We start from the raw sequence: 25882 nt of genomic DNA, 5'->3' as shown, positions 1-25882 counted from the left end.
CTCATAGCCCTGATATGGTACAGAGGTGCTGTGGGGGGAGATGACACATCTCAGTTTCACCAAAGTTTTTACTTAAGCAGGATTGGGGAATAAAAAGGTTCTGGTTGGTTCCAGCTGTCTTTTAAATTTAGAGTATAATTTAAAAATGATTAATGGAAATTGTGCACTACTTGAATTTTCTAATGTATTCAGCGGTTTTCCTGAGTAGCTTGGGCAATGTTACTAAAATTTTTCACTCTGACATCCTTTTCATGGCCTCCTTTTCAAGAATTCAGCATTTTCAATGGTGAAATTTTTTATGGCTTCTTGCCTCCAGTGATCTGGGGAGTTCTGCAAAGTAGAGAGTTGATATTTGTGTTTCATTTTTCATGTTAATCATAATTTACCAAGTTGACTGAATTATTCTAGCAGTGCATTAAGTAGTGTAAGCCCTATGCCAATCCCATGAATAGGGCTATTTTGGGTGCCAACAGCAACCTCTTTGAATATGCTGATGTTCTGTGCTGCAGCTACTTGTTGTTTTTTTTTTTTTTTCCTTTTCTTTTTTAAATTACATTGACTTTCTGTTCAAAACCTCGATAGGCAGAAGTAATACATCACATTTGTCTTATCCCAGGAGCTCTAATTCCCTTTTAGATTCCTAAGAATGTGCCAGTGGTAAAGCACTGTGCATTTCCTGACAAAAGGTATGTTTTTCTATTTAAATACCTTGCAACAGCAGCTTTGAAGTAGCCCACAGATCTCCAGCAGTCCATGGACTGGAGTTGAAAACTACTATATTACCATAATACTATTTCCTAATCTTAGTTTTCTTTAATTAAAACTATTTGATCATATTTGTAAATTAAAACTGGATATACATGTGAATATAACAGCACAGTGGAATAATAATATTGAATTAAGCAACTTTGTTCTCTAGAAAAAACTTCAAAAGGCAATGCCAGTGGGAGTGCAACCTTCAGTCATGGAAACCTGCTGAGGGCAGGACTCAAATTTGCAACACCTATGTGATGGCTGAGCTTGCTGGCCACAGCAAACTGCTCTGAAACTCAAGGTAGTTCTTGCATCAGTCTCTCTACAAACTGCTTTTGGACCAACACCCGCTGCACATGCACTTCAGTCTCTTTGAGGTACAAGGTACGTTTGACCTCAGTGATCCTGCAATTCTAATCTTCCCCTTCAATCTCCATTTAAGAGTTTTTTCCCCCAATGGAAAATGTAAAGTGGGATTCATCTCACCCTACTTTAGACATCTATCACAAGGTGTCCTTAGCAAAGCTGGGGGTCCAAGTTTCTTGTTAGAGTCAGTGCAAGTCTAGTCAGTAACATCAGTGGCATTTAGGATATGATTTCACTTGTTGGGATGATTATTACCCTAGAGTCTTTGCTTGAATTTGTTTCAGAACCAATGCAGGCAGCTGGTAGGGAATATTCTAAATGATGTCAGAATTATTTTATAGGAACAGGCAAATGCCGAGTCCGTGTCTGCTGGAAAATGCAGATACATCTTCATATTGGCCTTAGGAAGTAGGTTTCCCTCCCTTAGTTAAAAATTATTGTCAACTACATTGTTGAAAAGGTAAATTTTTATGTGGTCACATATTTGGCATAGTGTCTAGACAGATTTGGGGGGTCTGGTAGAGCTGCCTTTCATGGCCCATTGCATTTTTCAGAAGAGTGGGTAAGGTTTGAAATATTAAAAAGAAAAAACAAAACAAAAACCTCAAACAAAATAGAGCAGCAAAGCAAACCCAACACTTAACCTTTATTACAACACAAACTCACCCCTGGGAATTGAACAAATAGTCGGTACTTCGGGGATTTGTGTCTAATGTTCAGACCATCCCCCTATACCCGGCACTTGTGAGGCCTCAAATCCTGTGTCCAGTTTTGGGGCCCTCACTACAAGAAGGACACTGAGGGGCTGGAGCGTGTCCAGAGAAGGGCAGCAGAGCTGGTGAAGGGTCTGGAGCACAAGTCCCACAAGCAGCTGAGGGAGCTGGGGGTGTTCAGCCCAGAGGAGGCTCCAGGGAGACCTCATTGCTCTCTAGAACTGCCTGAAAGGACGCTCTTGCCAGGTGGGGGTCAGTCTCTTCTCCCAGGTAACAAGCGACAGAATGAGAGGAAATGGCCTCAAGCTGCACCAGGGGAGGTTCATGTCGGACATCAGGAAGAATTTACAGCAATGGCTGTTAAACATTAAAATGGGCTGCCCAGGGAGATGGTGGAGTCTCCGTCCCTGGAGATGTGTAAGGAAAGACTGGACATGGCACTTAGTGCCATGGTCTAGTTGACAAGGTGGTGATCGGTCACAGGTTGGACTCCATGATCTCGGACTGGGAAGCACAGGGCACGGCTGTCCCCGGGCACACCGAGCCAGGGCCTCGTTCCCGCCCGGGGCTGCTTCTTCGCGCACCGCCCCGGCCATTTGGCCGCTTCCTGTGCGCCGTGTTTCTCTTTCCGGCCGTGCGGGGGCAGCGATGGCGTCGCGCAAGGAGGGCCCGGGCGCTGCCGGCGGCGGCTTCGGCGCCAGCAAGGGCAAGGGCAAAGCCGCGGCTGCGGGAGACTCGGCCGTCAAGCAAGTGCAGATCGACGGGCTGGTGAGCGGAGGGCCCGGGGCCGCCGCGGGCGGGGGGCGGGCGGGGCGGCCGCGTGGAACCGCTGGCGGGGCCGGTCCGTGGGGCAGTGCCGGGAGCGGGGCCGCCTGAAGGGCAGGAACGGCCTCATCCTCTTGCTGAGCCTCCCGTGCCGGGCTCCCCCTGCTCGTCCCAGGGCTGGGAGCGGCTCCCGTCCGGTGTGAGCGAAGGTCGGACCAGGGCAGAGAGTAAATTAAATTGCCTTTAAATGCCCCCTCTCATCCCTCAGCTCCACCGCCCCGTGCCCGGGTTTGCCGGTTCCAGCTTTCACGCCTCAGACTCGCCACACACTCAGAAAGCTGCGCAGGTGTACGAGGTGACAAGCACGGCGGGTTTTTCCCTCCCCGTTGTGCTTTTTGCCGTCCCTGCCAGGGCTGCAGCATCGGTTGCTTTTGCTTAATGAGAAATAAAGTAACCTGGCGGGTTGGAGGGACGTATCAGAGAACGGAGTCATCCTGATACAGACAATCCATGCAGACCTGGAATAGAAGAGCATTTCCTAAAGCTGATTCTTGGCTTTACTGCTGCCTCTTCGTGTGTTGGTTCATGTCTTATCAGTTGGTAATACTATTAATGACATAGAAAGAAAGAGTTACTTCTGAAGGGTAGAAGCACTGTTTATTACTTCATTGTCTTTGCCAAATGTCAGCAGAACACTGTGCAGCTGAAGCAGGAAGGAGAGAATTGGTGTCCTGGTTATGAGAAGGAACATCATCGTTTTGAGAGAAACTTTAGAGCCTGCTTGGCATTTATTACTGAAAGTCTTCAGTCCTTGTCCTGGAGTTACATAGTGGAGAAAATATTTGGGAAGAGGAAGAATAACTTATTTGTGTGTAGTAGGTTTTGTGAAAGAGAAAACTTGAATTATAGTTTTGTCCGCTGTCCTGTCCAACTGTCTGTGTGTCCATGACTTTGGTGTATGGAGCATTTTCAAGGAGTGGTGAAAACTGACTGTGAAATGCCCTACAAATCCAGTAGTGGATGTCAGACTGCTCCTGCTCAGGCTGGTGCCAGACAGTCAGTGTGGGTGTGTGGCTGTTTATGAGCAAGTTTAAGAGAACAGTGAAAAAGGGAATAGTTAAGAGCAGGATGCAGGTTGTAGCCTTAATTCCATTTCTGTGCAATCAGTTTTGAACTTTGATAACAACTGTTAAATCTGATTTATTTTGTTCCTGCTTTAAAGAGATAAAGAGAACAGGTGTTTAAAAACTGTTCTCTATCAGATGTATAATCTGCTTCGTGAGCTGCTGTTGGTTCAGATCAACTGTGAATGGCCCTGATGGTCTCCTTACAGTCCAGCAAATGCCTTTGAGTACTTTCTGTTTCATGCTTTTTTTCCCCCCTTGTCCTTGTGTGTTCTCCTGGTGCAGCTCAGTGGTGCCTCTTGCATGGAGTCCTACAGAGGGAGGTGGAAGCTTTCATCTTCCCGCCTGCTGGAGATGTGTCTTACACAAAGTGTTCTCAGGACACTGACGGTGTGGTTCATAAACTTCCGTGATACCTATGAGGGAGCAAAATGTTGGCATAAATTTGCTTGCTTTGTAAACAAAGAGGCTTCTGTTGCAAGTCCTTCAAGTATCTTACTGAAATCTGCTAAAATGTTCCTAATATTCCACTGTGCTCTCACAAAGTAACAAGACCACACTTCCCCACTCACTAGGGATGAGTTAAATACAGTGATCTCTAGAACAAGCACAGGCTGCCACTACTAATGATTATTACTAAATATATCAAAAGCAGACCACAATATTCCGTAAAAGGAAGAGCAGAAATCTCATCTTTCTGTTTATTGTGTGGTTTAAACTGCAAGACACGTTCAGTTCAATCATTCAGAAGACAACCAGTTCCAAAAAGAGGACATCAAACATGGCTTGTTTAACAACGTCGACGGCTCTGGACCCACATGCAATCAGTGTTTTTTCCTCTGTTGTAAAAGCAGCTGAATAGAGTCCATTTCCTTTGATGCTGTAGTCATTCCTGTACTCCTACACTGGATGAAGAACAATACCCACTTTTGCTTACTGTACTTACAAAAGGCATTCCTTATTCAAAACTCCCAATATAATTGTATGCATAGATAATTCCTGTCTGCTATAAGTTTCTCAAAAATTAATCAGAAAACAATACAATCTTCTAGGTATCAAAACCCAAATAAATTACTCTAATAGCATTAATATTTCAAGAAGTGAATTTAGCCTGTCTTACTAGTTAGGATTTCATTGTTTGTTTTTACTCTTGACTTCTAAATTTGTTAGTTTGTTACCTGAAAAGCTGCACTTGATCTAAAGCCAAATTACACCATATGTAATGAAATAAGGAATTAATCAGATTAAAATAAGAAGTTAACTCTGGGTTGTTGTATTGTACCAAATTTAAAAAGGAGGTCCGAAAGTAAGTATTGCTGCATCATTATGTGCTATGTTTTAAGGTAACATCCTTCACTACAAATATTGGAGATTTTATACTTTACTGGTCCTCTGAAATAACAAGCTTTCTAAACATACTTTCACATTCTCACATACAGAGAAGACTAATACCTCCAGTATTTGTTCCAGCTACCTAATTCTGTGAGCATTTGAATATACATTTAGGTGTCCTTCTTAAATTTTGTATAGAGCTTAAGTTAAAGTACCTTTGTAAGTTTATTTATATTAAATACAAACATACATCGGCTAAAACATAAATATGTCAAGAAGATGGTTAGAAGTTGTAGGCCTTGTCTGCATTTGTGCACCTCCAGCACTAGTGTGGCTGTAGTGCAGATATTTCTCTTGTGTCAGATATGACTGATTTAATCAAAGATTGTTACTTTAAGCTTCATTGCATCATCCCTAGTTTGGTGATGGTGCAGTATGCCCAGTGCTTTGTATTCTTACCTGTGGTATGTAGAGGGTTTATCTGTTTATTTATTTATTTATTTATAAAAATATAGGTAAGAATGTGTGAGTCTGCCTTTTTAAAAACACCCTAACATCATTATTGAATTCTTTTTCAATAGTTACTCTACTCCTAATTCTGATATTTAGGGTGCTTGTGCCATGTTTTCTTATTACCAGCCATTTTTGCCCTAAAGATGTAGGATTGACTGGACTGTATTCCCAGCTAGGGGTAGGGAAAGCCTAGTTAGCTTCTTGGGTGAGGAGCCCTTTAGGGTGATATGTTTGATCATAGTAAATGAAATAAGGTACCATGATTGCTGAAAATCAGTTTTTGAGGCTTATCTTGCAAATGTTTGCTTAAGCACTTTTTAAAATTCTAACTTTTGACACTCTAGGAAAGAAAGCAATCAATATCCATAGTATTTGAGTAATTTTTAGTACCAGTGAAGCCTGTATTGAACTGACTAAAAATCTCTTGACATTTCTTAAGTTGTAAATATTGTGCCTTTCCTAGCATTTCTTCTGCTTTTTTTCCCCCTTCTGTACCCTTTTTGAAGAATGCACAGACAGTGTGTTCTGCCTGCTCTTCTCTGTACAGTTTCTTGACACTGCAGAGCTGTAGAATAGGATTTTAGGGTGTAATGTCCTTTAGGCTGTATTGCGTTTTGTGTGTTCTCTAAAGGAGTTAAAACGGAATTTTAAGTTGAAGTTTAATCTAGTTGACTTTTCCTTGACCTGTTTCCCTAAAAAATTAGATCAGATTATGCTGGCTCTGAGAGTTAGTGTGTGAAGTGAATACTGGCTTAATGTGTTCATGGATACCTTGAAGCATAGAGAAGACAGAGGTGCTTTGTTTTATGTGCTATTAATCTTCATGTACAATGAGTTGCGTGAGTCTAACCCGGAGGGGAACTTCTGACATATAATCTATGCTTAAATTCAGAAGAGAAAGCATTATTGTGTGCTGGTAAGTTGAAAGGGCAAGAACTTCCTTGGAATGTAACACTTTTCAGGCTTAGTGAAGATTTCTTAAACTGCAGTGGGTAAAGTACCCACATCGTGATGGTGTGAGGACGCAGATTTTGTCAGGGGATAGCAGGCATACTTGCTAACAAAGCATAAACTTTATATGATTTGTAAGAGCGCAGTGGTGCACTTGGCATCTCATGAGTGTCATGGTAAGTGTACTCAAGTGAGGCATTTAAAACCAGAACATCTGGTATCGCTTCATACCGTGAAACTCCTGTGCTGACAAAAGGAGTTAATCTAAATGTGGAGGGGGCTTAAATGTGTTGAGCAGTGTTACACTTCAAGGCTTTAAGGGGAAAATCTTATTTCAAAACAGGCTTTTCTTTTTTTGCTCAATGCAAGGAGAAATAATGTGTTGCCTTCTACAGTGCTGTCATTAAGAGTTAAAATTCTCATTATATTTTGTCCCTCTTGTGCATATCAGGCTGGTCTCTTATGTGGTAATTGTGTATGCATAGCTTCTGTGAAAGCCGTAAATTGTGCTCTTGTGATTTCTATTTGGTTGTGTTAATACCGAGGAAAAGAGTATTTCCACCAAATATGTTTCGAATAACTTCCTACATTTTAGTGATGAGAATATTATATCTGAAACACAGCAGGTAATAAGCATTACCTTTGTATCCTATTTAGGTGTTAACTTTGACTCTGGGGAGGTGACAAGTGCTGGCTTTGTTGCTGGGGTAGTGCATTATGTCCTCTTGCACACTGAAACCTTGTTAAATGTTCTCCTTTGGTTTTCAGTTTGTAAGAGAATTAGACCTTTGCATCTGATGTACATCACAGTGTAGTTGAGGGAAGTGTATGTGGTGCAGGAGGCCACAGAGAGGAAATCAGCACGTACAGATACTGAAAGGCCTTTGGTGGTGTGTATGAAGTGAACAACTTCTAGACCCTATTCTGCCTTAGGACTTTTTATTCCATCTTTTAATTAAACCTTACTGACCTTATGACAGGCCTTGTAGGAAGAGGAGCAAGCCTCTTGTTTTTGGATATTTGTGTTTGTGTATTTTTGGATATGGTTACTTTGTATGTTGTTTTTCCGTATTTACGCACAAGCTCAAAATATGTTCTCAGTGATGGTACAGCTTTGACCATGCTGTTCTTTCATATTACTTTTAGTCTTCTGGCAACATTAACATTGCAGAGATGTGATACTGGCTTTACAAGAGTGCTCAGCGGTTTGATAGAGTTACCATGTAACAGAATGGCATCAGCTTAATGAAAAGTAAATAAATTGTTAGTGTACTAAATGGAAAAAAATAATCAGGCTCGTATAATAAATACTCCTGTTAGTATTTTTAAAGCTATTCAGTAATCTAAGACCATGACAGTGGAACTTAACTTTGATAATGTCTTTTGTAATGTGCAAACATAAACTTACTTAAGCATAAATGTAGGAATATTTTTGAATTACTTGTTTATGAATATTTATTTCAGGTAAGCATTTTACTAATTTCTTTTGTCTTAATCAAATTTTAAAGTTAATACAGAGGCTTATTTTCTCTTCAGACTGGAGTTTCAAGATGCAGTTGACATTTGCTGTATGCATGCAATAACAGGCTAATTCTCTTTTATAAATATTTGGGGGTTTTCTGGAAAATGAGTGTTGGGATGTTGCTTTGAGCATATAAGGCTTGTCAGTCTTTGCCTTTGTTCTGTTCACACTCTGTATTCTGCTTTGCAGTCTGTTCGCTTGGCATCATTCCTGTTCCGTGGAGCCCATATCTGTGCAGTAAGCACTATGCATACCTGTTTGTGTTAGGCAAGTGTTCTTTGGTGTTTAGGATCTTGGAGGTGCAAATCACTTGTCAATATTTGGGATTTTTTATGTGTAGCTGAGGAAGAATTCTGACAAAATCCTTCGCCAATATAGGGCTGAGTTTTGAGCACTTAGGACTCGGGGGTTTTTTACTTTTACATTACTATCAATGCAAAAAAGAAATAAAGACTGTTTTAGAGCTTTTTGAACTTTAGATGACACATAGGGTATTTACTGCAGCTGTCATCACTCCTTGGGAACAATTTGAAAGCTATACTGCTTTCTCCATTGGCTTTCTCAGTGATAAAATTAGAATGGTTGTTTTTAATCTCACTGTCACAGTAGCTGTTATTAGAAGTGGAACTCTTCTGGAAGTAATTTTCATGTGGCAGATCTCTGACGCTCAAGTTTGGTGTGTTTTTTTCTCAATTTTACACTTTTTTCTCAGGGAAACTGAGACTCTCTCCAGGCTTGGTTCTCTGGATTGCACTGACTGTTACTAGGAGGATCCGTCTCTGTTGCCTTAGCACATAACCAAGTGTTTGCCAAAAAGGCTGAGTGCTTCAATGTGGAAAAAATTGTTGTGTAAAAGGTTATAAATTATTAAAGTGACATGGAAGTCATGTCCGGTAGGGATTTTACTGGTTACTTGGAAGCATCTGTTGAATGCATATGGAAGTCATGCTTTAAAGACACACCCTTAAATAGTATATTATATGTATTCTGGTTTTGTTTTGCAGGATATGGTTCTTGAAAAAGATCAGTAGTCTCAGATAAACCCTCACTCCCTGCTTCCCATCTAGGTCTACCCTATTTTACTAATTTTTGGCGCTCAAATAGGTAAGGGTAACTATCTTGCAGTTTTTATCTTCAAAATGGTAACAGTCTGGCACAATCTGATTAAAGAATAGGCTGCTAAATGAAGTTGCTACTGCTGCTTTTGGCTGTCATCTTCAAATCTTTTCATAGAAAGCTGCTAGAAGTTGATGCTGAAGAGAAAACCTTACACTTGCAAATCCACTCCCAGCTCAGTGAGCACTGTGAATGGTTGAAGGATGGTGATTCACTAATAGACAGAACACATGTATCGACTGTATGGTGAAGTGTGAGCGCAAGGCTCTGGTGTTTCAAGCAGAAAATGTTGAAACTGTGCCTGCCTCTACCGCTTCTATATAGTTTCCATATGTTGTGCTCTGAAGGAGTGTATTCATCAGCTTTCATTCTTGAAATAATGGTTAAGTATTGAATTCATTAAAAATAATAAATATAAATTGTATTGGCGATTTACAAAAATTGCCTGAAGCACTGAATGTTTTCAAAAGATTTGAGTTCAGTGAGATTTGGGAAATAGGAGAAATAATATACTAACTAGTCCTGGGGAAATGCTCCATCCCACTTGTAACTAGCAGAATTTTGGATGTTAATATTATTACAGCCCTATCACTGCCTCCTGACAGTGTGCTAATAACATCTAATGCCCTGCCACTGCAGGATTGAGGTCCTGGGGCTGCCTTACAGAAATGTTTCTACAAGGAAGTGATTCTACAGTGCCTGTGGCCCTGACGGTTTCCATGGGAATACGCATGAATGCATATACTGTGAAATGTGTTATGAAACTTTGTATTGCAGAGAAATACATTATACCAGTGTGTGAACACAGCAATGGAGAATTTAAATACACAAGTGTAATGGTGCATTTTTACTTACACTGAGGCCATACTTAAGTGGACTAATGGCTTAGTGATTAACCATGGGGATGGTTGTTAACTTGAACTGCTGTGCAGTATGAAAGAACCCCCAAAATACAGTGGGATCAAAATCAGGAAGAAATTGGGGTCTATTTGGTAAAACACACCTCGATTAACATTCAGTATTTTCCTATGTTTTAATAAACTTCTCTTTTCTCCACAGTTTAATTAGTTTTTCCTTTGATGTACTGCCATTTGTGTTTAACTTCCTCCCTTTGCAAGAACAAGCAGCTCACTTGGACATGAGTAAATAAATGACTTAAGCAGATATTTCATGGTACCTACAAGACATTAGCTGATGAATGCAGGTTCCTGGCAGAGTCAAGGAAAAACACAGCCTATGAAAAACCAACATACCTCTAACCAAAACACAGTAATCTTCCTTCTAATGTTGTACTTGTACAGAAACAGGCTCAATGTCTGTACTGTTTCAGTTCTTCAGGCTGAATTTCACCTGCCTGTGTGTCTCAGTTTGTCTTTTCTGTTTTATATTTTAGATAAGGTATTCACCAATTTTAGTTCTAGGTATTAAGAAATGGTTTGTTTCATATTCCGTGTCTTGTTTTTTCTTAAATCAGTGATTTTTATAATTTGGAGTAGCTTTTCTTAATAGGCTTTATGTTGTCTTTTTTTTTAAATATCTGTGACTTTTAAAGTATCCCAGTAACAGAATGGGTGAGCAGCTAATCCATGTGTACAGCAGCTGAGTGTGCTTCCAGTAAATAGTGTCTGTGTCTATCACTTGGCAGTGCCTGTAGTGAATCTGGACTTGCACTGTGAGAATGACCACCTTTGTTGGAAGCCTGGGGCTGTTGAAAGGGGCAGGGAGGCTGTATGGATGTAGAAGGCGGCCCTCTGCATCCTGATAGGAGGGTTTCCCTCTTACTTAAGGGAAATTCTAGGGCTCTTGAATCACAGCAGTTTGGAAGTAATTCTTTTTAAAAAGAGAGATAAAGCAACTGAAGAAGTGGGTACTTACCAAGTGTTTTCTGTGGGGCATTTTCTGGTGGTGGTTGAAGTTTGCATTCAGTTTGCATTGAATTCTGCTGAGCTACACAGAGTCTGTGCAAGAGAATTACAGAAAGTTAAAAATGAACTGAATGTCTACTTTTCCTAGACTGAGCTTCGGGGTAAGCAAGGTTGAGTTTTTCCAGCCATGCCCCAAACAGTGCATATGAGCAGTTAATGTTCAGGAAGGAGTGATAAAATGCTTCGTGGCCTGTTACTGACTTAGAATTGTGCTTTGAATCAGCCATTTACTGAGATAAAGTGGCAAGGTCTGTTATATCTGGCTTAATGCTATGTATGGATGTTATCATCTTCTTTGTTCTGTTGTGAAAAAAAGCAACCAAACACCGCAGGAAAGTGTTAGAGGGCTAGTTAGTGTGAGTTAGTTGGTTATAAACAGGAAGTAATGTGGAAAACCATCTAGATTCCTATAATTACAGAATGAAATGGTTCCTAAACCAAGATGTAGTAGGCAGAAAATATTTGTTAAATCAACAATCTGATGTGATTTCAGTAGTTTTCTTAAGCCTTCTGCATGTTGCGGAGCAGCAAGGTTACTAATGTTCCCTGTTGTAGTTGAGTCATCTAAAATCTTGAGGTTTACAAGCTAAGCAGGTGCTATTGTACCAAGTGATGTAATAAGTCACCCAGGGAACAGAAAGGTTTGGATGCTTCTCATACACTTCCTAATACTCAAAAATATTCAAATAGAAGCATATACCATCATCCCCCCCATAGTTCAAGATAGACTATTTTCCATTCAATTTAACATGAATTTCCAAAATCATTTGGTACTGAGGGCCTGCATGAGACAAAATCAACAGACTCCTATAATTTATAATTTCAGTATGAAAATATATGTAGCAGCCCCTGCTCAAGAACCACCTCAGATCAATACGCATTGTTCATAGTTGATGAATTTAGGCTCAGCTCCAAGACACTTCCACTCTCATCAAGAGGAGATTTTGATGTTTGCACCCACTTGAAATGGTATGAAATGGCACATGTCATTCCGTTATGCTTCCTATATAAGTACTGTTTTTAAGCCCCAAATTTCTGTCAAGTTCAGAAGTAAGATTTTAACATCTGGTGTTGAATTAGCTGTGAGTGACATAAAATGTGAGCTTACTATTTCAAGAACTATATTTTCAAAGGCTTTATAAATGTTGGTGTTTAGGCTCTAGCAAGTCAAGATAAAGGTAAAATATTGTGGGGCGTTCGAGGTCTTCTGTCCAAAAGATGACTGTTACACTTCCTGGACAGAACAGTGAGGGCTAAGGCTTGTTATTTCTGAAGTTGCTATTCAAAACAACATTTTTCTGAAGTTGCCTTGCTTTTCAAGTCTACTCAGTCTTGTCCTTTTGGCTTTAGATTTTTGGACAGGATGTTCAGATTAAGTATCTTTCTGATTATTCTCAGGGAATTAAAATACCTTTTTTTTGGCCACCAATCGTAGTTAGGACTGAAGATATCTGGCAAAACAATTACTTTAAGATGTTGAAGGTCTTAATGGAAAACAGTACTTTTTTATTTTTTTTTTTTTTACTTCTCCTGAAATAAAATTGGTCTAATGGTTTAAGAGCTTTTATTCCAAAGTTAAGCACAAAGAAGAAAAGAGTAAATGTTTAGACCTCTGCCATGTCAGAAATGCAGTACTGTTGAATAAGAGAATCTAGAAAAATTCTAAGATCTCTGCAGATGAGCTATAATATGCATTTAGGTGAATTTGGTGTTTGTCAGTAGAGATTGTAAAATTTCTCAAGATTAGTATAACATGTGAAATTCAGTTTCACCTCTAATCTTCAGTTTCATAGAATGGTTTGGGTTGGAAGGGACTTTAGGGATCATCTAGTTCCAACCCCCCTGCCGTGGGCAGGGACACTTTTCACTAGGTCAGGTTACTCAGAGCCCTATCCAGCCTGACCTTGAACCTCCAGGGATGGGGCATCCACAGCATCTCTGTCCAACCTGTTCCAGTGCCTCAGTGCTCTCACAGTAAAGAATTTTTCCTAATATCTAATCTAGACCTACTCTTCTGTCAGTTTGAAGCCATTTCCCCTTGTTCTGTCACTACATGCTCCTGTAAAAGGTCCCTCTCCAACATTCTTGTGGGTTCTCTTCAGGTACTGGCCTGCCACAATTAGGTCATGCCAAAGCCTTCTCTTTTTCCAGGCTGAACAAACCCAGTTGTCTCAGCCTTTCCTCGTAGGAGAGGTGCTCCATCCATCTAATAACATGGTGGCCCTCATTTGGAGTCACTCCAACAGGTCTATGTCCCTCTTATGCTGGAGACTCTAGAGCTGGATGCAACACTGCAGGTGGGGTCTCACAGGAGTGGGGTAGTGGGGCAGAATCACCTCTCTTCTGGGCCCTACTGCCCACACTGCTTTGGGTGCAGCCCAGGCCATGATTGGCTTTCTGGGCTGTGAGTGCACCTTGCTTGCTCATGTCCAGCCTCTCATCCATCAGCACCCCCAAGTTCTTCTCGGCAGAGCTGCTCTCAGACTGTTCATCCCCAGCCTGCTTTTGTACCGGGGGTTGCCCTGACCCAAGTGCAGCATCTTGTAACTGCTCTTGTTAAACCTCCTAAGATTCCCATGGGCCCACTTCTCGAGTTTGTCCAGGCCTCCCTGGATGGCATCCTGTCCTTCAGGTCTGTCAGCTTCACCACTCAGCTTAGTGTTGACCTCATGCCATGGCTTTATTCTTGTTCATATCCAGCACCTATGAGACCAGGGTATCGACCTGTTGATTTTGTGCTTTTGACGTGTTATCTGTCACAATGCTTTCTAGAACCGGTTTCTGTGAAGTGTCTGTAAACATCTGTCTCCTTAATCATCTGGAGGAGAGTGTTATGTGTATTAGACATATGTTTTCTTACTCTTAATCGTTGCAATGGTATCTTTAATTTACTTCAGAGTTTCTTTTCTCCTGGCAGGAAAGTTGAGCCTTTCTGTTACTGTCTTATCAAGTGGTGCTATAGCCAGGAGACAAATCAGTTCAAGGCAAGTTTTTGCTTGGTCAGTTTCCAGAACTTGTCTTTTGTAAGCATAGGCTAAGCACTTATCTGTAGTGTGTAAAAACCTCATCTAGAACTATTAAAAATATTGGCATGGTCCATGTTTCACTATAGCTAGTTTTTCCTATTTTTTTCTAAGTCTTTGTTTATTAAACAAAGCCATTCCATGCTTACTTGAGAATTTCAGAACTATTTAATTAAATTTCAATTTTGCATAGCTAATTGGTAAAGTTTCAGCACAACACCAGTTGTAGATTTGCTTTTGGTGTAGTGTGACTTGGGGAAGGAGACAGGGCCCCTAAATTAGTGAAAAATTTGATTTGTGAAATTTGGTATGTCTTCACATGAATATTAATTGCTAAACAGTTCAACTCTCTTTCCAGAAGGGGCAGATATGCATTTTATGTGTAACAGGTAGATGTTGATTCTAGGCATCTTGAAGGTTAGCTCAAGTCAAACTCAGTTGCATGAGTCATTGTTAGTAATGATAGTTGAGATGGATCCATTTACAAAACTGCATTATCAGTTCTGCCTTGAACTTGGCTTATGCTAGAATTTTAAGTAAAATTACTCATACTGTAACACTGAAATATAAAAGTTCGTGGTTTGAGTTTTAAGAATTCATGGAGAAGGCTCATTGTGTGGTATGGATGTATTCAAAATATATCAGACATTATTATCAGTGATAGCTTTCAAGACCCTCTTGCCAAGCTAAATGTTGATCACAGTTTCACTGGTGTTAAATACCGAGAGGATGTGAGTGTCATGGCACCTTCCACATGGATGCCCACGTCAGTTATGTTTGGTTTGAAAACATGACACGGTGTTACTTAGACTCTCTCCTCGTCCTCTCCCCAGATGATGACAATTGGTGCTAGTGGTTGTGCCCACAAAGCTTTCTGGGGTGGCAAAAACCACTTTAAAAAAGCATTTAAAAAGATTTAAATACTTGATTTAAGACTGTAGATCAGCGTGTCACATCATGTATCCAGTGGGCTACCAGCAGCTCTCTCGTTTGATTCACATGTGTAAGACACGACACAGGTACTGGAAATCTGGTTGCAATGTGGTGACATTCAGCTCTCTGGAACACAGTCCTAAATGAATCATCAGTGCTTTGATTTGCTGTTGTCTGTCTGTCGAGAAATGCAGAAATGTGCATCTTGGCATATTCGTGTCCCTACAGCGGGATCTTCCCAGGCCCCCCAAAGGCTCACCAGGCTTCAGCTGAGGGTTCATGTTACACGTAGTTCTGTAATGAGGTAAAACTTCGGAAATTAACAACCATGATGTTGGGATGTGGCCAAAGTTAAAATTTGGCCTTATACAGTTAAAATATGTATCTTTGATGTTCTTAATAGGTTCAGAATGGCGCCTTTTTTTTTTTTTTGTAGTATGACTTCATTCTTAATGTTGGAACAGTGCTTTGAAGATCTGGAGATTAGGAGCACTGCTGAACTGCAGGGTTTTTTTTAGGATTAATGGCAATTAAAATCTGACAAGTGGCTACTCCAAGTGATTAAAATACTTTGGTATTTTGAACGCTAAACTTACAAGACTGGGGGACTCTTGAGTTTTATGTAGGAGTTACTTGTATATCCTTTTCTAAAGAGTTGTTATGTACCTGGATATTTCTTATATGTTAATTTACTAAATCATGCTGCATACAATTATTGACTTGTGTTCAGGGCATTAGAATTTAGAAATCTGGTGGTTTTTTTGTTATTTTATATCTTTTCTCCTTGAGGACATAACCTTTCCTGGCTGCCCAGCTGCATTACTTAAATAAAAGTAACAGTTGAAATGTGGTTTGGTTACTGTTAATGTTGTGTAGCAGTAGCATAGCAGTGTCTGGTCTAAGGGTATTTAAAAACAATTATACTTGTACAAAGGGGCAATATCTATTATTAGAGGAATAGATGGATGGGAATTGTAAATAGTGTTTGTAAGGGAAATCAGCATTGAATGAGAGATGGGTTATACTGGTGCAGTGATGTCATTTGAAAAAATTCTTATTTCTCAGAGTGTGTTGTGTTACTTGCATTATTAATATTAATATTTCTTACATGTATTTTCAGACCAATAAAACTATTCTGATTCTGTTCCAGAGCTTCATAAACATAACATATTTTTTTTTTTCCCTGAAATGTCTAGATACAAGTTAGTGCTCTTTTTTGGGGGATATATATAGTTTACTCAATATGAAGTATCAGATGTCATGGCATTGTTTGTATAGTGGTCAGCTTTTCCTGCTGTATCTAGACTAGCAAATAAATGGCCATGGCATTTTTAGAGTTTGAAACTAGAGGAATAGTTTTACTTTGCACCTGAAGGTCTTTTTTTAGTACAAGTTTCAGTGCACATTTCCTGCCTGGTCTTAGGGTAGTATTTTGATGGCAGGTTTTTCAAGATGAGTTTAAGAGAGTGTGTCACTAGATGCATCTTTTTATAAATTATTTTGGTAGCTAATGTATTCTCCAGTGCAGTCATAAACACAAAATTTAGTGACCTTCTCTGCTCCCTTTCTCAGACTCTGTTAGAAAACAAGGTTGCAGGTAGGCCTAAATCCCTGGGGTCTGTATCTCCCTGGATAGTGTCTGCTGTGATCTTCAGGCTGGAGATCAAAAACTGCAGACTTATGTAATAATTTAATTGTAAATTGGGGTATTTGGTTAGCCTTTAGCAGTGTTGAAATCCTAGTTTTCTGTGGTTGAAAAATCATTGATACTCTGTAACAGCCCATGCTTGTTTCATTTGTGGCTGCTTTCTGTGAGTAATTATCATCAGGAATACTGCAGTAAAATTGGCATCGTATCACAAATGCTTCTGGAGTGAAATCAAACAGGCAAATAGTATTTCCAGTAGTAGGGACAGTGAGTGTGCATAGAGAGCTCAGCAGCTAATGAGAAAAAGTGGAAAAGGTGAAGCTTACAAGATTGTGAAGATGCTGAGAATAATTTTATAGGAGGCAGAGAGCTTGCTGTGCTGTAATCTGGCAGGTTAGTTATGGATTCCTTGACTGTGGAAGACAGAACTTATGGCAAATTTATGATAAACCTGAACTTTACCCTAAATACAAGTTGAATATTATTTATGTGCTAGCTCTGTGGTACATTCATCTTCTACATCCAGGTGGTCTCAAAAAGGTGTTTGCTGTACTGCTTCCATCACTGTTAAATTCTGCTTCACCACGCACTGATCTTAATTTCCTTACTATTTTCTTATGAAATGAGATGTATATAACCAGAGTATCTTTTTGTCTCTCTGGTCTGTAGACCTGTTTTAACAAATTGAATAAAGGTGTGGTGGCAAAAGACTTGAGTGACACATGTGAATGTGTATTGGAGTGAAATAGTGTTTTCTGCCCATGATCGAGAATCTCCAGTGCAAGTGTGTCTGGATGCAAGAGGAGGCACAATTGAGTGATACTGTGAATAAACAAGGAATGAGTGGGTGTTAGTCCAGTTTGATACTTATATCTAACTTAATTGGAAAGAGGTGCTTCTTTTCAGTTCTGCCTCCCTGCCCTGCCCCAGAGCAGGCTGTATATGAAGCAATTATTTTCCCATTTTAGCCAAAGAAGACAGTGAACTTGTAAAGAATTTCTATTCTTAGTCTCCGTTTTCTTCTATTTTACCTGTATTGTGGTGCTTTAAAACACATTAACGGTGTTTTAAAAATTGTGACATTTGCTAATCAACCAAGGAGAAAGCTAGGGACAAATATATGTTCCTCATGTGCAAGTATGAGCTTAACTTCCTTTTTTTCCCCCCAGTTCTGTAGAATGTTCACTAAATACCAGTATTTATAAAAAATCTGTTTCCAGGGTGATTGAGCTGAAATCTGTTAAACTAGTCTGTTTACCAACAGACATTAAGGTAGTATTACTTTAATGAAAATAATCATCAGACATTTTCTGTTGCGTTTTGAATGGATGGATTAGGGTTTAATGAACTAAACCCCACTTATGTGTAACAAACATGGGCAAAGCATAGCTTCTTTCAAGTCTGTGTTTGTGGTTGGTGTCTTACCTTATTCTAGTTCTTGTTGTTGAGCATAAAATGTTATTTGAGTGTAAATTGTTGCTAGCAAATGATTGACTGTTTTGAGTGGTTTTGTTCATACTGTTCCAATTTACAATATCATCTCATGAGAATGATTCATTGTAGAGTTCAGATTTAGGAAGGAAGTGCGAACTACGTTGTTAAAAATATTATGAGTAATTTGTCCATCTTTTTTTTCTCTGTTTTATCATTGATTTTTCTTAAATACCCTATGACACAGCCCAAAACATATAAATTGAACTGTATTTGAAGTAAAACTGCAGTGAGGTGTAATTTTAAAGGTTAATGCAACTGAAATTTGATGTAGTCTGCACCTTTTACAAAACTTGTACCAGTTTCTGCATAGTTACTCAAGGTGTTTTTGTTAGTTTCTTGTGCAGTGTTTCCCTCAAGAGGGAGCTTATTGGTGCTGCAAGATACTGTTAAAAGCTAACAGCAACAAGGTAAAGTAAAAGAGGATCAATATTTCATTTTAGAATGGTGTTTCAGAAAATTGGTTTAGAACTGCATTTTGATGGTTCATTTAATGGACTTTTTTATTCTCCTATAATATTAGGATGACTGCCTGTTCCTCAACCTGTATTAAAATTGCTGGTGTTTAAGCCAGTAGCTCACTTGTTTTGCAGCTCTAATCTGTGCAATACTTCAACAAATTTAGAATTCCAGATATGTAGTTTGAGGACCAAAAAATTGCATTGCATATTATGATTTTCTTGTCTTGTATTCTAGGTTGTGTTAAAGATCATTAAACATTACCAAGAAGAAGGACAAGGGAATGAAGTGGTCCAAGGAGTGCTGCTGGGTCTTGTGGTGGATGACAGACTTGAAATCACAAATTGCTTCCCTTTTCCTCAGCATACAGAAGATGATGCAGACTTTGATGAAGGTAATGGTTACAGTTTTGCAAAACTTTAGGTAAAAAAGAAAATCCATACGGGCTAAAAGGGTTTTTTTCCCCTACAGTGAGCAGAAGCTTGTATGTACTCAGAGAGATTTTTTAATATGATGTGAAGTATCAATGGGATAATTGCAATGCCATCCTCATTATCCAGCCTAAAGCTTGTCTGTATAAGGAAAGTCATTGTGATAAATACTCTGTTGTATGGACACACTTTAGGGTAAGACTGTCCACACAGGAAGGTACATTAGTTTCCTGTCTAGAATTCCAGTAGACTTTAAAGCTTTTTATGGAAGTGGCTGTGTGCACGTGTGCATACACACACCTGTGGATGTAGCTCAGCATGCAGATTCCTCTCTGTGCATTTATTTGTACGTGTTATGTACTCGTTGAAAGCCTGGAGAGCGGAGCTTTCCAAGTATAAGAGGCTTTGGCTAACTGGAAATCTGGGTGATCTTTTTGCTTCTTGAAATGAGCTAGAAAGTAGCACTGGAGATTTCTCTCTATTTCAGTGTTTCCTACTGATCCTAGTGGTCCTAGTGATGTTTTGTTCTTGACGCTGCAAGTCAATGTAATTAGCTGGACACAGAATGACATAAAATTTCTAGAGTAAATTTAAACGTCTTACAATTCTAATCTTGGTAATATATGCATGTGTGTGTGTGTATTTAATGATATTGGTAGAAAAACTTCTCTTTTAGGGCTTAAAGAGAGTCAGTTTACCTTCAAGAGTAACCAAAGAGGCAATATAGTCAAAGTAGTTGCAGTTGGAAGCTTGATTCTATCTAATTTTGATAATTCAGTTTGAGTTTTAAATTTCAATAAGATTGCTTAATCTGGAAGTATAAACTGCTTTTTCTTGCTTATAATGAGATAAGGAATTATTAAATTAATATTTTGTCTTATAACAAAAGAATCTCGAACCTTGCCTTTAAAGGAGAGATAATTTTAAGAATTCTTTACAACTTGGTAAGGTTTCTTAGCTGGTTTTTATCGCTTCTTTTGTGGGATTATAGAGTTTTCTATAAGGAACATGCAAAACAAAAGGGAGTCTTAGTTTTCCTACACTGACATGGTGCTTGAGTCAGAATTCTATTTTGTTAAGGCCTAAAAGACGCTTTAAAGATTCCTTCTCTTCTAGAGCTCTTCAAAGGATTAAAGTAATCTGAATTCTTAATTGGAGCCCATGCTTCATGTTTTTTCTGTAGAAAATGGCTGAATTATTTCCATGTAGCTGATAGGTGAAACAAATTTCTTAGTTTCAGACAATTTCATAGTTTCAGTTTCTCACTGATGGATATCATGCTGAGCTGTAAGCCTGTGAGCTGGTATGCAGAGTTCAGCTGTTCCTGCCTGAAAGTATTCTTGATGCCAGTCTTTCTTTTTCCCTTTTTCACCAAGTAGGCAAGAATCCTGGCATTAAGTAAAGTCCAAAGTCAGTGCTGGTGGAGCTTTCCTCACCTGGATCCCTTCACTTGTCAGCTTCTGTTCCCGTGCTGCAGGCACAGAAAGCAGAGCAGCCGGAGTGGGAAGGGAGCCTGTGGCAGTGGGGCTGATGCTGCCTTCAGCAGTGCTGGGGAGTCTGCAACCAGGTCAGGGGAGCTTGGCTCTGCTGAGCCCTGTAAGCCAACCTCAGAAGACATTGTCTGTTGGTTTCCATCTTCCCTAGTCTCTGCTGTGTGGGTCACAGGGATGTTCTCTCTGTATTCTTCTCAGTGAAATACAGTTAAATAGACTGAACCATTCAGGAAATGCACAGCGCTCACGTTCGTTCTGCATCCCTTTACTTGGGGCCTGTTCAGGCCTTTAACCTGTGTGGTAGAGCCTAGGGAAGATGAAAACCCGAACAAAATGTCTCTTGAGCGTTCGGTATCCTTTTAGGCTCCTCAGAGTTTTCTTCTGTCTTGCCAATGTGAAAAACAATAATGTTTTATAAATACTCCTTGTTTGTTTTCCCTGGAGCTGTGTTTCCCTATGCAAGCATCCTGCCAGATTTTCAAAAGATTCTTTTTTTCTTCTAGATGCAGATAATTCAGAGAAATCTCTTGTTACGTGCCAGAACCTTAAAATTCAGGATGCTAAAAACTAAACCAAACAGGGCACTTTCTTTCCCCTAGGACTTGTATGTTACATCAGTATCATAACTGGCTTTATATATTTCCACAAATTCAGGCCCAGAGATATGGAGGGAAAATATAAGGGCCCTGGCACTTCAGCACTGCTGTCACATAGAATAATACCTAACACTGTGCTCTTCTGTTAGTATAATGTTGTATTGTCTTTTCTTCTGCCTTAGTGTATATTTTTGTTACTTTTTTTCACCCTTGTCTAAAATTCTGAAATAGGAACAATCCTATGAAAATTCCAAATTTCTGATCATGCAGAAAGCATTTCTTAGCAGAGTTTTGTCATCCTTGATCTTATGTTGAGGCATGAACTGTTGCACTGACTGAGGGAACACACTACCCCAGCTGCCCTTCTGAGGGGAGGAAACACGGAGTGGTTATCTGTTGGGAAACTTCTAATCTGCTATGCTGAGAATTGAATGAATATAGCCCAAAAATAACAACTTCTATATAATTTTGCAAGAGCTATAGGAACAGGTCACCTGAAAAATACTCATTTGTCTTGTTGTCTCGAGGTGATCGTTATTAAGAGAGTTGAGCTTTTGTACAAGAGGGTGATATCTGAGCAAACAAACTGTTGGGTAGTTGGCAAGACACATTTGAGTGAATGTTTCCCTCTTTTAAACTGTGCAAGTCTAATACAAAACACATTTTTGAGGGTGCTGAGAAAGTATCCTTAAACTGAACTTGAAATAGGTGTACATGACATTTATGAACCAGTTTGGTAAAGATGTAGTTCTAACTTGCTGTCAACAACCATTTCTTCAGATATGCTTAGTTATGCTTTTGTTAGGGTGCCATTTTGTCCCTTGCTGCTAATGCCTGAGATAATATCAAATTTTGACTATTTGCTGTTACAGAATTCTGTCAAAAGTTAAATTTTTTCTTTAAAAAAAACATACTCAAAGTTGTTCTTTTAGTGCAAGAACATTTTTTAGTGCAGTTTAAATTGGACTATTTCTGGAAACTGTAGAAAACATGAGAGGTTTTTTTTAGCTTCAGGTAGTTCTTATTACAAATCTGGGAGGGCTGTCCACCATTTATGAATCCACAGGTGTTTTTCGTCTTAGAAAGTTTCTCCTGCAGTGTTGTCTTCCTATGATTCTTTTTACAAAGTGTGATTTTTTTTTTGGTAAGATTTTCCTGTCAGGGAAGTCTTAAACACTTAGGTTGGCCTGCTGCAGCATGAGATTTTTACAGGGGATGGGAAGGCTCAACCCAGCTCTGTTAGAAATCTGTAGGTGAAGTGTAGTTGATGATGTGGAGCAAATGGAGAAAAATTGCAGAAATGTGGTATGTTGTTGAGTCTTCAGCATAAGATACTTCGGTGTGAATGTTTGCTATTTTGGGGCTGCACTCTGGACTTTTAAGCATTTACTTTTCAGAAAATTGTGCTTCCTTATTGCTGGTGCACTTAAATCCTCTTAGGCCTTAAATTTTTTTTTCAAGACACAGATTTAATTTTATGGAAATACTTTCAGTGATCTACATGTACAACCCCTTTTCCTGTGTTCCCTGCTTCTCCCCTCCCTCTCCAGTCCTGCACCTGATGGATTCAGCTCTTGTTTAGGGTTTCTGTCAGGTTTCTGTTGTAAGGATTTTTGGCTTAGGCATTTCTGTGAAATGATGCAGTATTCCAGCTTGTCTTTGTGAAGGTACTTTTATGAGAAGCACTTTCACTTTAGGACACTTCCAAGCCTTTGTCTGAGCATAGATTTGCTTTCTTTCAGTTAAGGTTTACAAACAACCATATTTCTGTGTATTCTTCCTGAGAAATAAAAGTATTTTTTGTGACTATAAATTTTGTCTCTAAGCAACATGTTCAGTTCTTTTTGCTTCATAGTTTTTATCTTCTATGGTTTTCACCGAGTAGCTTTTCTCCCTGTTTAAAGGAAATTTATATTTCTTTCTTGGAAATCCAAGAGTTAAAAATGAAATATACAACTTGTATTTCTCTGATCTTGTGAGACATTATTTTGAAACAGATTTATTTCAGCCTAATATATTTTAGTAACTTAGTTCGAAGCTAATAAATTAAGTGCTCTGGTAATTATACCAGTAGAAACTTTGAGACAGTTATATAAATATACATCAAAATAAGTTCTATATAGTTGTAACTTTTTCTTCTTTTATAACTGTTTAGAATTTTCATTAGATTTCCTCTGAAATTCTACAGATGAAAAGCTGATGCTGCCTTCTCTCTCTGCCCCCCAACATGATTTTTACTTTCTTACCTGAGAAGGTTCATTTTGTTTTTCAGTTTACAGGTTAGAAGTATCAAGATGAATAAAGATTCTATTCCCTGTATTTTTCTGTGCTGTAGGTTGAATTTAGTTGTATAATCAGTCAGAAACAACTAGAAATAACGAGGTGCGACATCTCCATGAAACCACCGTTTTCTTTAGCCTCAAATGGATGCAGTTTCATGTGGAGAAACGTGTTGCAGCGCATAAATAGCACTTCTTCAGGGTTTTACTCAGCCAGAGGCAGCAGTTTGCACTGCTGAGCCTCACCTGCAGCGCTGCCACCACAGTCACCTGTGGTACGTGGCCCTTGCGGAAGCAGAGGACTTTAGGTAGAATCATAGAATCATCAAGATTGGGAGACCTACAGGATTATGCAGTCCAACCATCAATCCAGCACTGCCACTGTAACCCCTCAAGCACTGAACCAGATCAAGATGCCTCCATCACCTCCCTTAGCAACCTATTCCAATGCCTGACCACCCCAACAGTGGTGAAAAAATTTTTTTCTAATATCTGAATCTCCCCTGTCTCAGCTTAAGGCCATTTCCTCTGGTCCTCTCACTGCAGGCGCGGCAGAAGAGGCCAGTCCCCATCTCACTGCAGCCTCCTTTCAGGTAGTTGTAGAGAGTGATGAGGTCCCTCCTGAGCCTCCTCTTCTGGACACTAAACAAACCCAGCTCCCTCAGCCGTTCCTTGTAAGACATGTTCTCTAAACCTTTCGAGAGCCTTATTGCCCTTTGCTGGGCATGCCTCAGTACCTCCAAGTCCTTTTTAAGGTGGAGGTCCCCTTGTTGAAGTCAGGTAGCTAAAAGGAACATGCTTAGGAAAATTAAGATAAAGCAATGAGCTGAACATGTTCTTTTGAACTGTTGTCTGCCAGCAGTGAGGATGAAGCAAGTGTTGTCTCTATTGAGGCCCCCTCCTGTTCTATTGGAGGTCTTGTTCTTGAAATTGCATTTCTTGAAGCCTGTGGTCTCCTGCACCAGTTTGACATTATAAGGACTTCAAGGCCAGAGTCATAGAAGTTCTTAGGCTTCCCAGCATACTGTGTGTCAGTACACAGGTGTGGGGGTGTTGGGTGGACTGTCTTGGCTTTTTTTAGAAAGCATCTTCATAAAAGACTATTGTTTGTAGAGGGTTGGGGTTTGGTGGTTTTTTTTGTTCCATTATGTTAATAATTTGACTCCACAAACAACTGTGTGAGTACAACTGGAGGGGCAGTTTGAACGCCCTAAGGTGCTTGAAACCACTGTATGGTGAAACCAGAATGTCACAGAGAGTGCATATATACCAACAGGGAACAAACGGACTCTGAGTGTCACCTTCCTTTGCTAGTATTGCAGTAGAAGTTGTGATGTCATTGAATCACAGCCCCCTAGCAGTGTCAATTCATCTCTTTTCCATAAATTGTCTTTTTTTTTTTTAATGAAAACAACTTTCAGTTATTCCCATTTTAAGTAAAAAGTTTTATCATATCTTGTATTTCTCTTATGTTGTTACAGGACAGACCATGAGCGCTCAGTAACTGTAACTGTGTCCTGAATAGGCAGATGCAGTTTTAGCTGCATTTTTTATTGGGGCTTTTTTTTTGTTTGTTTAGGTTTATTCTCTTGAGGTATAACAGTTGCAACTCATGTCTGTTGTTTTCTGTTGTAAGAAAATGTTTATGAAATGCAGAAATCAAGTTACATGAAATTTGAGTTTTATTTCAGTAAAGACAGGAACAGATGACCCAAAAGCTCCTAAATCACAACCTTGTTCGGACTCCAGTTGTAGTCCTTTATGTGAATTCCTCATCCATGTTTTTCATAAGGCCTGTAGTAATTTAGGAAAAAAGCCATACTATGTAAATGTTGACTTTCCAATTACTAAGTGCTGGCAAAAGCCTGTCAGGTCTGTGCGTGCATTTATGAAGTTTCGCTTTGTTCTCTATGTAAAAAGGATATTGAATTTTAAGTTGGATTTTTTTTCTTTATCATTTGGGTGTAATGAATTTGTGAAATAGTAGACTTGATAAGGATTAATTTATATAAGCAATTCTGATGATTATGATAGAGGATGGATGGTGAGTTGTCAAAAACTCAATCTCATCTGGTCTTCCATATTTTTTTTTGCGGATGGCCAGTATATTTTGGAATATACTGATGGACAAAGAGGTTAGTTATTAGGTGTGCTTAATTATCATCAAATAAGATATATCACATAATCAAGGTTCTTTAATAAAACTGGTAATCACACCTGAATTATTTTGTACTTTACCTGTCATTTTTGATTTGTTTCCTAAAAGGAAACTAATATTTGCATGGTTTGTGTAATGGTAATGATTTAGTGGAGTATCAGGCATGCAGGATGTTAAATGTTTTGCCTAAGTTTTCATACTTTGCAGACCTACCTCTACTGACTGGAGGTTTTTGTCTTTATGGGACAAGGAAGAAGAAATCCCGATTAAAGGCTACTTTTTCAGGGTGCA

General features: G+C 39.3%; 1 protein-coding gene across 1 annotated transcript in view; it reads left to right on the top strand.

Annotated features, from left to right (window-relative positions):
- Positions 1 to 2447: 2447 nt before the first annotated feature.
- The window catches only part of EIF3H (eukaryotic translation initiation factor 3 subunit H), an 86666-nt gene continuing 63231 nt past the window's right edge, over positions 2448 to 25882 (top strand). Inside the window, exons 1-2 of the mRNA XM_051778500.1 lie at positions 2448 to 2600; positions 18872 to 19028. Of these exons, the coding sequence (XP_051634460.1) occupies positions 2481 to 2600; positions 18872 to 19028 (277 nt within the window). The 5' untranslated portion in view covers positions 2448 to 2480. The remainder of the gene's footprint in view (positions 2601 to 18871; positions 19029 to 25882) is intronic.

The sequence above is a fragment of the Manacus candei genome, unplaced genomic scaffold (assembly GCF_025592945.1).
Source record: "Manacus candei isolate 608988 ecotype Guabito, Panama unplaced genomic scaffold, ASM2559294v1 h1tg000013l, whole genome shotgun sequence".
Taxonomy (NCBI): Eukaryota; Metazoa; Chordata; class Aves; order Passeriformes; family Pipridae; genus Manacus; species Manacus candei.
This window is presented reverse-complemented; position numbering and strand designations above follow the sequence as displayed.